The 15,390-nt window shown below is 38.6% G+C and overlaps 1 protein-coding gene across 1 annotated transcript in view; it reads left to right on the forward strand.

Annotated features, from left to right (window-relative positions):
• The first annotated feature begins 808 nt into the window (after positions 1–808).
• mcu (mitochondrial calcium uniporter) overlaps positions 809–15,390 on the forward strand; it is a 59,183-nt gene continuing 44,601 nt past the window's right edge. The window contains exon 1 of the mRNA XM_055029602.1: positions 809–951. Within this exon, the coding sequence (XP_054885577.1) occupies positions 835–951 (117 nt within the window). The 5' untranslated portion in view covers positions 809–834. The remainder of the gene's footprint in view (positions 952–15,390) is intronic.

Here is a 15,390-nt window from a genome sequence, read left to right on the forward strand (position 1 = left end):
TTGGTTAAAAGCTTAATAAGTCTGTGAAGTTGTGTAATCTTTTCCTCTCGATTGTAAGCAGTTGGACTAGTGGATGTAAACTGTAACAAACAGTGGCAATTTTAGCGTATTGTTCATTTATATTCACAATCAGAAAGTTTTTTTAAAAATTTTTTTTGTAAAATTAACATTGTACAGAAAGTACATTGTACAAAAAGTCAACACTGTCAGTGTTGACTTTTTATTCTGTTGCAGAGTGCAAACTGTGTGATTTTTACATTAATTTTGTGCACTTTTTAAAACTTTTCTGGTAATAATATTAACCGCCACAAAAATAGTTTCTAACACCAATGGGTGTCATTATTTTGACTCCTTCTAAAAGTTTAATGGTGGTTCCCAAGAGTGTTGTAGTTTTTTTAGCTGTTTTCTCTCCATCTTTTAATCAAGATTTGATCACATTAATACCTTTTCCGTTTAGTTTACACATCCTGCTCATTTCTGTGCCTGGTTTTTCTAAAGTTCAGGGCAGTAAGGCGGGATGGTTCCCTTCACGGTGCAAGATTTCAGTCAATGAGAGAGAATTACACATAAAGTACCTGTGTGAGTGTTTTTCTTTTTTTATTGGACACGTGGAAATGAAGCCTTGCTCTCAGTGAGTATTTTATCATCGGTTACTGGTGCAACACTGGGCATGTGTATGAAGAAATAGTCCAACCCCGTAACCCGCCTACCACCCTCCCTCTTCCCCTTGGTGAGTCTCGGTCCGCCCGCAGCAGTCTCCTTCCCGGTGAGGGTTTCTTTTTTTTTTTTTTTTTTTTTTTTTTTTTTTTTTTTTTTTTTTTTACTACTACAGAGATGGCTGCGAAAGTGTGCAGATCGGTGCTCCTGTTGTCCCGGAGCAGCGGAACGGCGGCCGGCAGCCTCCCCCTAGTTGTCTCTTCTTCACAACGGCACCAACAACACATAAGACCGGTAAGTCCCAGGACGACTGAGCGCTCGGAGCGGAGAGGGCTGTACGGAAGGGTAGGGTTGGGAGGAAGCACCGGGCGGGCTGGCTGGACCGGAGAGAAGGCAGCGCTGCTGGCTGGATGGCTGCTGGCTGGCGAGGGGGTTTGCTAAGGAAGTAATGCTAACTAGCCTGAAGATTTTCCGCTGCTGCCTCGCGTCCTCATGGTTTGGCTCCTTTCGGAAAAAAGGTGAGGCTGAAGATGAGTCAACATCCCTTTGTCGTGTGGTTTTACTAATCCTCAGCGGGACGTGGAGCTTTGACAGGAGGCATTGCAGATTTTTTGGTTGGAGCACTTGCTGGAGCTCATCGACACCCCGCTGGCTCTGCCCCGTTCACTGAAACAATCTGCTTTGACACTGAATGCTTCACTTTATTGTCCTTCAACTTCACAACCAGAGCTTTTCACTATGGCTGCATGTGAGTTAAGATTTTGGATCATTTCCTTGGATCTGCAGTGCGATGTGTGGCTGGAGTGATTACGCGCGGCCACGTTTGACTGTCATATTTCCATGCTTTTGCATAGATGTTTGACATTTCCATACTCTGTGTGTAGAAGGTTGCTGGGGTGGCTTTATGGGGCCTTATCTGTGTGAACTGCAGCAGAAACTCAGAATAATGAATATCAGTTCACAGCCAAAGAGGAAACCTACACATCTGTGCGTGAGTGTGTGTCAGTGTGAGAGGTAGAATGGGGAGAAAGTTTGTGTGCACACGCACACATGAACAGGCCAGCCCGCACTTGGATGATGTCAGACTCTGCTGGATGCTTTCTCCCCTCCCTGGGTGTTTCCCCGTTCAGCTGGGAGATCCTGGGTTTTCCTGCAACCTCATGCAGGTCTTGGACATGGCCTCTGTGTGTGTGTTTGTGTGTGAGTGTACAGGCAGCTTCACCGAAGCTCACAATGGAGCAGGAAGGTGATTGTGTTTGCAAAACTGTGGCTCGTTCCTCTCTTGGTGATCACTTCCATTTAACTGCAACTAGGGAAGGTTTATTACCGCCTCCGTCTGGGGTTAAAGGTGAATCAGGGAAATCATCTGGAAGTAAAAGAATGATGAAGTTGTAACGGTCATTTTACATTTGCTTATGTGCTTGTTCATTTGACTTCCTTTGAAATCATACTTCTCTCAGGTGTCGGAAAATTACAGATGCCATAATGCATCCTGAAAAAAGGACAAAAATAATTTGATCAGAAAATAAGATTCTAGCCACTAAAAAATTACTTCCACTGCTGTTTGCAGGGAAAATGTTAATTTTGCTTTAACCATGGATGCTGCTTTGACACTTCCACTATAATCTTTTGCTAAACTGCCACAGTCCTTTCAAAATTGTTTGAAGAATCTAAAGGTGTTTACCTAGAGTCTGGATTCCATAACCATTGGGTTGGGACGGACACAGGTACCAAAGTGCAGGTTTAAAAAAAATACTGTTTCAAAAGGACCAAAATGTTCTTTCACGCAGCTGTTAAAGTTCAGATTTCAGTAAAATGCTAGAGGGTTTTTGTGGCAGAAAGGAACACTGTAGCACTGCTGCACACTGTCCGTCAGCTGACTGGAGGAAGGATATCAGTCTATTTTCCTTGCATGTTTGGGAAAGACAAATTTAATTGCTGGATTTAACAGTACCCAAACAGAAAATTTGCCTCGATATCAATTTAGTTGTAGTTTAGCCTCTGTTCCTTTATGAATACAAGAGGAAAAACTCTATAAGGAGGAAGATGGAGGAACTTTTATAATTTGTTAGTGTTTACTTGAAAATGTGGCCAAATTTAGCATGCTAAATGTAGATGTTTGCTGAAGTGTACACAAATATTGTCTGACTGCATAATTATTTTTTATTAAAATATTGTCTTATTTCAGTAGCAGCAGAAATAATTAGTTATTCTCTTAAAAAAATATCCTGGATCATGTTAGATATTTTGCTTTAAACTTTTGTATAAATACAGTGACACTGTGAAACCCTGACATGTTTTTCTGAGGATTCCCATGAGATTTTCTCATCACCTCATTCTGCATTTGGACCTCAGGGTATCTGGACCAGTCAGGAACTACCTCAGTTGTTCTATTTTCACTAGAAGCTCTGGGAATCCCCAAAATTTTATTAGCTGGTGATCTCACTCAGTACTAAGTAGGTTGTCAAAGCATTATGGATTTTTAGTCCAAGTCTGAGGAGGGGTATAATTTTATCCTCCTAGTGTCCTATTTAAACCTTCACTGACTCCATTGGGTTAGTCACTGCGCTGTGTGGCAGCCTTTTTAAAATTTTCATTTCCTTTCACTCTTCTCACATTACAGTTTTGTTTCTCTGTCACAGAGAGGCTCTTTAGTCCACTGAAGTGTTGCTGTCACAGCTTCTATAATGCAGACCTGTCAATTTGTGACAACCAAGTGTCTGTATTCATGTGGGACTTTCCAGCTGCAGAAACACATTTTTGTTTCCATATCTGTATTTATAAAGCTGCAGAGGGATGTATATGCAGTTGTCCTGGAGCTCATAGTCTATGTTTGCAGGAATGGTTTTCTGAATGCTTCTGCTATCCTAATGTAGTCTCAGTCATGATGTCCTCGCTCCCCGGGGACGGAGAGCAGACAGAGGGCTCCAGAGACTCATGGACTGGATTTCTATTAACTCAGCTGTCACATAAACTCTTCCATTTTGACATCTGGGATTTGTGAAAGATTTATTTCCATTGCATGAACTAATCAAAGCAGAATTATATTAAAAGTAACTCACAATCTAATGTCCAAATTTGAAGTTAAAGATTAAGCTGTTTCCGGTACTTATTTATTTCCTTTTAAGCTGACTTGCCCATCAAAGCTGAGCGCCCGGCGCCTTTAGCCGTCAGAGTCAAAGGGTCAGGGCTCACTTCTTGCTCTTAATCCAATCAGAGTAGGAGTAAACTAATTTATTCCCGCTGTGCTCACAGACTCTGTGCTCGAGTTAGCAGGATTAGCCTGATAAGAGAGTGACGGGAAGCTTTGTGACTGTGCTGAAGGTGATAAGGTAGCAGAATGATTGATAAGCTAGCCATCCACCCAGACAGTTTCATTAATGTACTCCACCCTTTGCACTCAGTGGTTTCTGACCCCATTTTTGACATCAGTTATGCACATGTATGCCTGAATAGGGTAGATGCAATATAAACACTTTATTGTGGCTTCAGTGGTAGAGTGTCACTGTGGGTCATTCTGGCTCAGGGGGATGATGGACATGATGTGGCCTCCTTTGAAAACAGAGTGTGAAACTTTCTTCTCTTTTCTTCTTCTCTTCCCTTTTGAGGATAAAGAATCCATTTGTCCATCTGTCCTTTACCATCTAGTTTTAGTTTGTCGATCCGTTTGTCCATTTGTTCCTGCATCCATTTGTCGGTCTTGTTCGGCAGGGATTTAATGTTTGCTTGGGTAATATTTAGTGATGCTCAGAGAAAGTGTCTGGGTGCACGGAGAGAATTTCTCTGAGTGGGTGAGAAAGCTGATCCAGATTATTTTCCTACAGAGTGATCAGCTAGTGTTTCAGTCAGAGGTTAGTAGTTACAAAGCGAGCCATTTGCTGAATGGATATTCCTTTCAAGTCTATAAACCATTCTGTGTCTTTGCTGCCGATCATTACATGCTAACTGTTTCCCCATCAGGATAAAGCGTTTGCCATTGTGGTTGAAGCTTAACTTTAGAAAAGTGCAATTACGCTTAATAGGTGCAGATTGAGACAGTGGACATTGTAAATGGAGCACAGAAATTTATTTTGGGTTGTAGGGAAGGAGTATGAGTGTGTCACTTCCACGTTTTACAAAATAAGTGTATGTGGTTGTGATCAAACCTGTGTGGATCCTAACCAGGATCATTTCCTCTGTGATGTTGTGCTTGTGGCTCATGTGGTCTTTGTAAATATGAGGCAAATATTGTAAAGCACATAAAGAAGTAAATGTCAAATAAATATGTAAATGCAGCACATTAACTCTGGGTGCTTAACTTTTTTGAGTTCTATAGTTTATATATAACAAATATATCGTCATTATTTACAGTATTAATATTGTAACAAATCTAAATCAGACACCGATGACATCAACCAAAGACAATGAATAAGAAAGGCAGATGAGAAAGAGAAAAAGTTTGGATTATTGCAATCAACGTCATCATTAGGAAAACTAAATTTATCAATTATGCACATATTGCTTGATTTAATAAATCCTGCTGGCCTACGGACTATTTTTTCCCCCAGATGGGAATAATAATGAAATGATTAATAATAATTATTGTACTGACCTATGTTTGTAATTTTCTAACATGTTTTGCATGTATCGTTCCCATAAAAAAGCCAACCTGATCTTAATAACTAATGTTATATTGAAAACTATTGAAAATGCATCGTCTTTTGTGACAGACGATGCAGCACATTTCTTTTCTCTGTTTCTATAGGTTTTTTTTTAAAAAAAGAAGCAGAACCGGTCAAAATCTGGTTCGACAGGTCAGAATTCAGAGAAAATGAGTTCTCAGTATTGGCTCGGAAGAGCTTGATTGCTGCATCTCTGCTGGTTTGTAGTTTATTAAAACATTTTGGATTCACTGAGATATTTTTAAGCCAATCTCATGAAAAGGTCTGGAGTTAGTGAAGGTGTTTTCTTCAGAGTGTGAAAATGGGCGTAACTTTGGTGTTTAAAATGTCATCCTTATGGCCTTTAGTGGCTGGACTAGTGCAGTAGTACGGAAATGACAACCTTACCTGAGATCGCAGTAGAAGCAGCTGGTCCTTCTACGTAGTCACAAACATCCTCAGCTTTAATAATCTGTGTTTTCCCTGTTAAACTAGAAGCATCTGACCAGATTTCAGTGCTGTTTTCTGCCTGTATGTTTCATGTAACTTGAGGTCATTTTGTGTTTCACTTTGTGTTTTAGATGCTTCTGATAAGGTGACAGTATTTGTTTTTGCATACGGGTTTAGAAATGTGAGAGGGATGCCCGGTTTAAGGTGTGACCACAGAGATAAGATGCTTGGCTTAATGCTCTAATTTAGTTTCAACGTTTATTCACAGAAAGCAGAGAACTTCAGTTCTGTCTCTGAATTTTAAACCTGCTTTTGAAAGTAATTGAGCCCTTCTGCGGTTTATGGGATGCAGACACTGGGCAAACATGTCAATATGGGTGAGTGCAAAATATAAAAACACATCAGCTTTACCTGTCAGATGTCTTTTGCAGGTATTTTACAGATTTTAATGAGACTGTATTAATAAAGTATATATATATATATATATATATATATATATATATATATATATATATATAATATATATAATATATATATATATATATTGTACAAAACTCCTGCCTTCAAAGGCTTCTGTAATGGAAAGTCTCCTGCAACCTTTTTATTGCTTTTTTAAAATATTCATTAGTATTAGGTGAGCAAGATTACAAAAGGTTCATCAAAGGCACAAGGTAAGTTTTATGGTGACAGAGCCAATGCTACTGGAGTCATTAACTTTGTGTTCTCTTTATTTTTCTATCCAATAGAATGATTTCCTGGCTCAATGGCTTTGTGCTTAGCTTTGTTGCATTACCAGTAGGAGCTCTTACTTTTATTAACTCTGTGTATGTTCTTCTGTTTTCTTCCCCTGGCTTAGTACTTCTGTTATAGGTATTTCTATACTGGGCTGATATGTTAGCAGACATGTTGTTGTCGTTAACGTTGTGCGTTCTGCTTCATCATAGAAAGTATTACCCACCCATTGCCTTTGTTTTCTTTTTTGCATCTTTTTTCAGGACAGACAATGACTTGTTTCTGCTACCTGTAGTCATTGCTACTTTTTGCTAATTACCAGAAATAGATCTAATTAATCTGTTTTTTGTCTCTTTTTTTTGTTTATATAAATTTTACATAAATGTACTGAATTACAAATTTTTTTGATAACTTTGTACCAGTACTGGACATTAAATACACCAGTACCTTCAGAAGCTTGGTCAAATGTGTAAAAACAACACAAAAGTGCAATAAGGAACGTATTCACTTAAATTCTGTGCTTTGTGCTTAGAGCACAATGCATAGAATTAGACTGAATAGATCTGCCGTTATGGATTGGGCACATTGCCACCAATACTCCAATTTAGTATGTCTTTCAATATTGGGACTCGTACAGTTATTAATATTGGATTGTTGCGTCTCTATATGTAGCCAATTCTGAATATGGATTAATGTTAGAATATATTTGGATGAAGTTGAATAATCTGAATTGAAATTTGAACCAAAATGGATTTTAGTTTTATATAAATTGTGTTTCTTGAAATTTAATTTGGTGATATATCATCTCCTAAAGTATCTATCATATATTTTGTAATTTATTACATTGTATATTCTTTAACATACTAAAGCTGAAGCGCCTGCATAAAAAGAGATGAATTTTATCCCTTTGTTGCTTTCCTATCCCAGAAAACAAAGGAATTCTGGTCATTGGTGCTGAGAGGAAAAACTCTCCTCCACCTGTCCTCTGCTAGATTTCCAAGCTTCTGCATTCTCGTTTCTCCCTGCTCTCCCTCAGCACATCATATTACAGCACCTGCTCAGCATGACACCCTTTTTCATGCTCACCAGCTGTTTGCGCTGTAGTCAGAGGAATTGTCTTAGGTGGTTCAGGTTACTGGACTGTATTCAGCGAGGGAGACTACAGCACAATCCTTCAGATGCAAACTGCACGATGGCGTTGCATTCTGCTGTTATCTATTTAGAACGATGTTGTCGTGTTGTAATGGATGAGACTGCAGTGATGGACAAAGTCCTCATTAGCACTCTGGAAGGAAATTTCACCCCTGAAGTGGTAAATGGTTGGTGAACTTCTGCCTTTGGCAAACTAATTAGCTGCATCCCATGTTTCTGTGTGGCCCAGTGTGCCTCCAGTCAAGTCTGAAAAGGACATTAAACTGGGCCAGTGCGTGTAATGTGATGATGGATGGAAGCAGCGCCTGGTTTCCCTCCTTCTCTCTGGGCTGTTTGGAACCTCTGCTGGAAGGCCAGGTGAGCCGGTGCCTCCATCCTGAAGGTCATCGGCCACCTGCTTTTTATGTCTTTTCGATTGGAGATTGGCCTCATTATTGGGGTAAATATTTGGGAAATGTGTCTCCAAATGAGCAGCTGACGTTGCGTGAAAGGCAGCTGTTCTCTGAGCCTTCCCAATGGAGCAATAAATGATCACAGCATTGCTTCATCTGTTTTAAATGAATTATTAAAAATATTTTTATGCCTATCTTAACTAAAACTAAAATTAATATTTAATAAATGCATAATTTAAGTGTAGAATTCATTCATAAGAATTGGACCAATCAGGCATTATCTGTCAGATAATGATTGATTTCTGGTTTTCTTTGAGTTTTATGGGTAACACTCTTTCAAACTTAAGAGCTTCTTAATGCACTTGTTTTGCAAAATATGTTAAAAAAACAACTTTGAAATCATAAAAATTAAAGATGAGCCAATTAGGCTTTTCCTGGTCACTAACAAATTCATAATTTTTTAGGTTTGAGGTTTATCAGTGTCACTATTTAAAACCTAACCAATAACTTTATTTATACCTCTGTATTTATGATTTTAATACAATTTTGATTTGACTAAATTTATCTGCAAAACAGTTCTTTATTATAATGATGTAAAACACACCAATCTGGCTTTTTTGGGAGGGCATTTTGATTTCCTTTTAGGTTCATTGGTACCACTATACTCTGGAATATTTGATTGGTTAACCTGGACAATGAGCTAACTATTGACCAGTTCAATTGACAAGGGCAGTAGTAGTGACCACTAACTCTGATGAAATATGAATGTAACCCATATTTGTTTGGCATTTTAATGACTTAATGACATAATTAATTAAACATTAAAAGCAGTTTTTTTTTTTTTTGTTTTGTTTTGTTATAGAAGTCTGCCACTATTGGAGTCCCATATTACCGGTGCTGGTTGTTTAGTTGTCAATATTTGGAGGTCATAGACCTGAAAAGGACAACAGCTACAACATTTTTTGTCAAAACCAGCGCTGCCTGAGCGATCAGCTAATTTGCAGGACAGAGGTACGGTTGACCTCTACTTCAGGAAGGATCGATCCCTTGTACCTTTGTTTTTGCAAATTTATGTGAAATAATGAAAGCTCCAGTGAGGGATTGATGTTGGCCAGATATCAGGACACTGGCTGAGGACCGTTTACCTTAAAATAAAAGAAGACCTAAGATTGAACCCCATCTCCTTAATTACGCCCTATCACTATTATAAAATCTTGCACTCATCACACTTTAAGTGAAACTCAATTTGATTTAAAAGTTGTTTTTAACATTTTGAACATTTAGATTAGGTAAAACTGGCAAAAAAAGAAAATAATTCTGGCTTCTATCATTCTTTCCATGTAAATGATTTTCCCTACAGTTGATCAAAATTGGGAATATTTCTGGTCAGAAAACATGGATAGCCTTAAAATGATGATCCAGTGCTGCCTCTCCACCACAAATTGCAAGGTAGCTTTCTGAAACAAGGTTGCATTGCTTTCCCCTTGTCTACAAGATAGACATTCAACTGCTTGGAAATATTTTCATTAGTGCCCAGCCACAGACCAAAGCCCTCACTCTGGCTATCCCAGCAGATAGCCTGACTATTTAACCAAACATTCAACATTCTGTGCTGCATTCTCTGAAAAACTAGAATTCATGTTTGATTATGTATATGTATTAAAATTAATATAAGGATTAATACTCAATCATTTACATTTTATTTACTGCAGTTACAGCAGGAATCATAGCATGTTGTTTAAATAAAAGTGGTTGGACCATGAAGTGTATTTCTGTTTGAGATTTCATGGGTAAATATTGTTAAAACTCAAGGTAAACATTATTTAGAGATTCTAATACTGACCCAGGCCTGGTACTTATATTTAATTAATTTGATTTAGAAATTGTATGTATATTATTAAACTATGATCATACTTAGAATTTTGATTGTAAAGTCATAAAAAGGACAGAAATTTACAGTTTAATCCAAGCAATCTGATATGAAAGATTTTTGTAAATATTATCTCTGCTGTTTCTCATATCAATTCCTCTATTGAGCCGTTTATCTAAGCTTCAACATCAATTATTTTTGCCGATCTAAAATGACAGATGTCAAGTTTGAGGCAGAAAATTGTCACATCAGGGCATCGCAGTGAGAGGAGCATCACCACTTCAATAAAAGCAGCAGGCGAGATAAAACTGGCTCGGCCGTCAACAGCGAGGCAGTTCTTAATTGGAACTGGAAACACCATGCATGAACGAGTCCTATTTTACTAATGGAGTAATTTGATGGAGATCGCTCAGAGGATGAGGGGGATTCTGATGTGAGGATTCCCTTGGCCTTATCTTCACCCCGTTTTAATAAACACAACCTAACTGCCATTTTTCTCTCTGTCAGCAGAAATAATGAAATGATCATTATTCGAATTTCAGGAGCACAGAGTTTTACTCAGAAAACAATTGCATGCTCTCAGCAGATGCAGTGAAAAAGAAACAACAATAAAGAGACATCAGAATAGGTGGAGGATGTATGCTTCGGTAGTGGCATGTGGCAGCTTGTCTTTGAAGAAGTCTTTGAGTAATAGGTAATCCATTGCTTTCCCTTCACTACACAATTTTGCCTCATTAGGTTACAGTTTAGCTAAAATGGACCACAGCGAGAAAATAATCAGTCCAATCTAATCGGAGCTAAAAGCTCAGGACATTTCAGGGTAAACATGAACATTTAGGAAGTCCTCCAGTTCCAGTCTGTGTTGGTTCATTGAATTAGTAGCAAGAAAAACGTAATCTTTTTTTGTTAATATCACAAATTGTTGATTAATTTTTTGTTTAGAATATCTGAAATGCTGACAAACTGGTGGTGTGACCGACTGTTTTATCCACAATTTTCACTCCACTCCTCATTACGCAGTTGCGAGGCAGCGTGGTGAAACCCGAAAATGCTTTTGCCAAGACCGCACTTTAGGATGAGGATTCTTCAGAGGTTTACTGGCTTCCTCTGATAACTGAGGAGAAGTCAATAGTTGAGGCGTTCCTGTTTCAAGGAACTCTGCATGTGCTTCTGTGTTGCTCTTTGTAGTGGAACATGCTTCACTTGCCAAGGATATGAGGGTGTTTCATGGTTAAGCAGGATAAAGAGAGTGTTGTGGCAATATGGCTGTGTTGAGGCCTTTACTTGGAATGGGATTGTGTGTCACTAAGGAGTCTTCTCAGCAAGGCGCAGTGCCAAGCTGGCTGCAGATTGTCGGTTCTTCTTCAGTGCTATTTCTACCCTGGGTGGTTGACATGGATAAGCTAAAGCCGTCACATAAAAAAAATCACTTGAAGCTGTCAAGTTTGACATCTTTTGCCTTGGACAGCAAAACTGCTGATGAGAAGGGAAAGTCTGTTTGTGTAAACATGCAAATTGTGTTTCTTAAAGTAATTTATCAGCTTTTGAACATAGTGGTAATCAAGGACAATGTTTTATTACAGAAATCTACTTTGTTTGTGCTTTATTTTCTGCTACACTTTTATGCATACATTAAAAAATAATTGCTCTAAGTTTGTCACTTTTCTTAGCTAGGGAACATTTTTGCACTTTGAGCTGAACCTGGGTTAAAGTCTTTTCCATTTTAGGAATATCTAATATTTTCTTGGAGCTTCTTGGAGAAGTTATACTGACTCCTCTTTGCTCTCCAAAATTAAATTTCTCTCTTTCTTTCTGCATCTGGCTTCTCTCTTGCTGGGATTAGATGTTTATATTTTGTGAAGGATGCCCATGAATGCCTCATTAAACCACCAGAGGTCAAGGAGTGAGATTTTAAGTGAGACAGAAAGGGCTCGGAGCACATCGACAGAGTCAATGATCCCCATGAAGCAAGGCTCTGTGTTGGGCTTGATGCCTGCTCTATTTGCGCCGTAATTGCCCATATTGTAGCGGTGCCATGGTGGACACAGGCACTCACGAAGGTTATTCACTATGGAGAAGATAAACAAAAGGTGCACACCTCGGTCAAATGATGGAATAAATCCTGAAATCCCTTTTGTATCATTTTGAAGTGAGTAGTTGGATCTGAGGGACCAGACTAACATGACTTCTTTTTGTTTGTTTGAATTTGGGTTGTAACCTCTGTCTCATAAATTTCCGGTGGGATTCTTGATGTTCCGTTATAAAACTTGACTGTAATAGGAAAGGAAAACGGACTATTTCATTGCTAAATTATAATTGCATCAGGAGTCTGAGCCTTGAGCCTGGTCAGTATTAATTAACATACCATATCACCACAGGATAATCGATGCTTGGAAGCACATTGGAATAAATATGCTAGAAAACTAGGGTTGCATGCATAGGGAGATAAACACCTTATTGGTAAATGTATTAAGAAAATAAAAAATGGGATGTCATGAATTTAGGGCTTTTAATTGTTTATTTGAGCCATTCTTTTTGCCAGGCTGACATGAAAGACAACAGACAAAGTCAAGAGTTGCATTAGATTTAATTTATTGTCGATTTCCTGAAATTTACTCAGGGTTAAAAATATAGATCAATATTTAAATCTATAAACCCATGATGTCAGGAAAATCTGTAATTGGAATACTCTTCCTGAAATCATTGATGATGATTACAATTAATCAGCATTTTCCATCCAACTGGCCTCATAATGTATTGACATGATATTGACTGATTTGATATACTGTGCAGCTCTTACCCCTATGTGCATTTGGTTAAGTGTCAGTGCTACGTTTAGTAGCAATTAGCATAATTCTGGCTAGATATTTGACACAGTTTCTTGGCAGAAAGCTTCTGTTAAGATAGTTGGTATGTAAGCAAAAACCTTTCTTTTCGATGTCAAGACAAGTGTAGTGTTGATCTGCTTTATCCATTCTGAAATCAGTTTTTATGTATTTGTTAAAGAATAAGTTGAAAATGTTGAATTATTATCCCCTCTACTGAAATGACCCCACAATATGATGCTTCCACCACTTTCTTTTACAGTTGGTTTAGTGTTCTCAGGTTTGAAAGTCTCCTTTTGACTCTATCAAACTTAATTTCCTTACAACTAAAGCGATCTGTCTTTTATGTCATTACATAATAAAAATTCTGTCCTGAAGGCGTTTGGTTCTTATTTATGAGCAACTGGAACTGTGAGTCGAGCTAAAACGTATCTGCTTTTTCTCCCTTGTATAGACAAAATTGAACCTGTATAGATTAGAGAAAATGTACAATAAATTGAATCTTGTGGACCCAACTTCAGTTTTTGAGAGCACGATCTTCTCTCTGCTCAGCCAGCTTGAGTTAAATGCTTTTGTAAATATCTCGGTTTCTATGATTCATTGTTGTTGAAGCCCTGATGTGAAAAAGCAACTTTCTTTTATTGTTCTGCTCCTTCAATGGAAGGGAAAAGAAAACACTTCAGTGTTCACTCACAGCAAGAATGGAGCTAATCAATACCAATAGTATACAGCGGCATTGCTAAAATGCTCTTATTTGAATAAAATGGTGCTGTCTTATTAGGAGACATTGTGAATTAGTGGGTTTATTAATGAAAACTGACACCCACTATTGTTGTTCTCGGTCACTGCCACACTGTTTGTAGTAGTAGCTGTTATTTATTGTGTTATGAGAAGCTCTACATTTAATGAAGGTCTGGCGTCAGCAGAACCGGGGAGGGCTTTTCCCTCGAGCTCTGACTTTTGATTGCAGACACCAAACGTGTACAAAGCTTAAGCTTTGCGCGAGGTGTGCTACTGCAATGCTGTCCTGATCATAATTAGATAACCAAGCTGTGAGGTCAAAGGATAACGTCCAGTTATTACATTTGCTGACACTTTGTTCCTTTTTATAGTACCTCTGAGAAGTATTCATGCCAATTTAATCTGTTTTTAATGTTGTTGTTGCAATTACAAATGTTATAGCTGTTATTTGGGGAGTTTTATGAGAAATTCATGTGACAGACCAGTACAAAGTTTTCATTTTATTTGACAAGTGTGCAGCAAATACTAAACACTTAAGCATTTATATCCCAAGCGAATCTGCAAAACTTCTCCCTAACTGATGATTGTATAATGACAGTGGGGCACCCCTTTCATCCTGATGCCCCTAAAATTCAGTGCAACTCATTATCTTCAGAAGCCACCTCACTGAGCCATATTACACATGGCTTATAATTAATTTAGTCTCAACTGGGTTTGAAGGTTTTTCTTTGACTGCACTTACAATGTGTCTTCTAGGGTTTGCTTATTCCAGCTTTAGACATCTGTGGACCAAACTTTTTCCATATTCTTCTTTGATAAGCAGTTCAGTCAAATTGTCTATAAAACAAAATGTCTAAGCCACAAATTCTCATGAATTTTGACTAGGTCATTTTATCACATGAATATGATCAAACCATTTTGTTATAACTCTGACTGCATGTTTTAGGTTCCTGTCCTGCTGGATGGTGAACCTCTATAAAAACTCAAGTCTTCTGCAGCCTTTAAATAGGTCTGCTTCCATTTTCCCATCTGCTCTGCTCAGCAGCCCACAGCATGATTCTACCACTACCATCTTTCACCTTGAGGGTGGTGCATTAAGCGTAAAGTGTTTTCTGGTGACTTCTGAAGGCAGGTGGTTGCACTTATATACGTGTGTATATGCATACCACAGTTTTCAGATATTTATTCCTACAATTTGAAAATCATGTTTTATTCCACCATACAATTTGGGAGAATTTAGCCTCGATTTATCACTGAAAATCACATTGAAATAGAGAGATCTGTTTCTGTTTGCAACAGGCACTTCTGAGGGTGTGAGTGCTGTTTGCAGGTTGCTGTAACGTCAAGAGTTGAAAGGAAGACTGTGGTGAAAATCGGCTGAACTGGAAGCCGTTTGTGGTTTTCTCATCTTCATTCAACACGCGAAGCTTAAAAAGCTACAGAGCGGCGGCGCTGTCAGAGGAGGTCAGGGACGACATCGCTAGCTTTTGCGTGCACGCCTCGTTCTGCCTGTGCAGCCTCTGATTCTTGCATCAGCCTGAAATTTGAACACTAATGCACACACAGGCTTCCTCCAAACATGCTGCCTTACCGCTGTCAGAGTGAGGATCGTTAGTCAGCTGTTTATGTGAAGTCTTTGAGAAGAGGGAACGATATACGGTTCCACTCTCACTGTACTGTAAGTCATATTAGCTGGCGAGCCTCGTGGTCGGCTGCTCTATAAATAGGTTTGAGGAATAATTCTGGAAAATGCATTTCCATGGAGACAGTCTTGGGCGTTGTTGTAAGCCTGCCATTGCGGAGGGTGGGATTCTGACTCGTGGGTTAAGTATGCGCTTCCTGTTGTCATGGCATACCAAACAAGACAAATACCAGCTAGCTTGTTTCTTATGAGTTAACTGCAACAACAGCTGCAGCATGCATCCCCATGT

This window comes from Poeciliopsis prolifica, unplaced genomic scaffold, assembly GCF_027474105.1.
Source record: "Poeciliopsis prolifica strain line A6 unplaced genomic scaffold, Auburn_PproV2 SCAFFOLD005, whole genome shotgun sequence".
Lineage (NCBI taxonomy): Eukaryota > Metazoa > Chordata > Actinopteri > Cyprinodontiformes > Poeciliidae > Poeciliopsis > Poeciliopsis prolifica.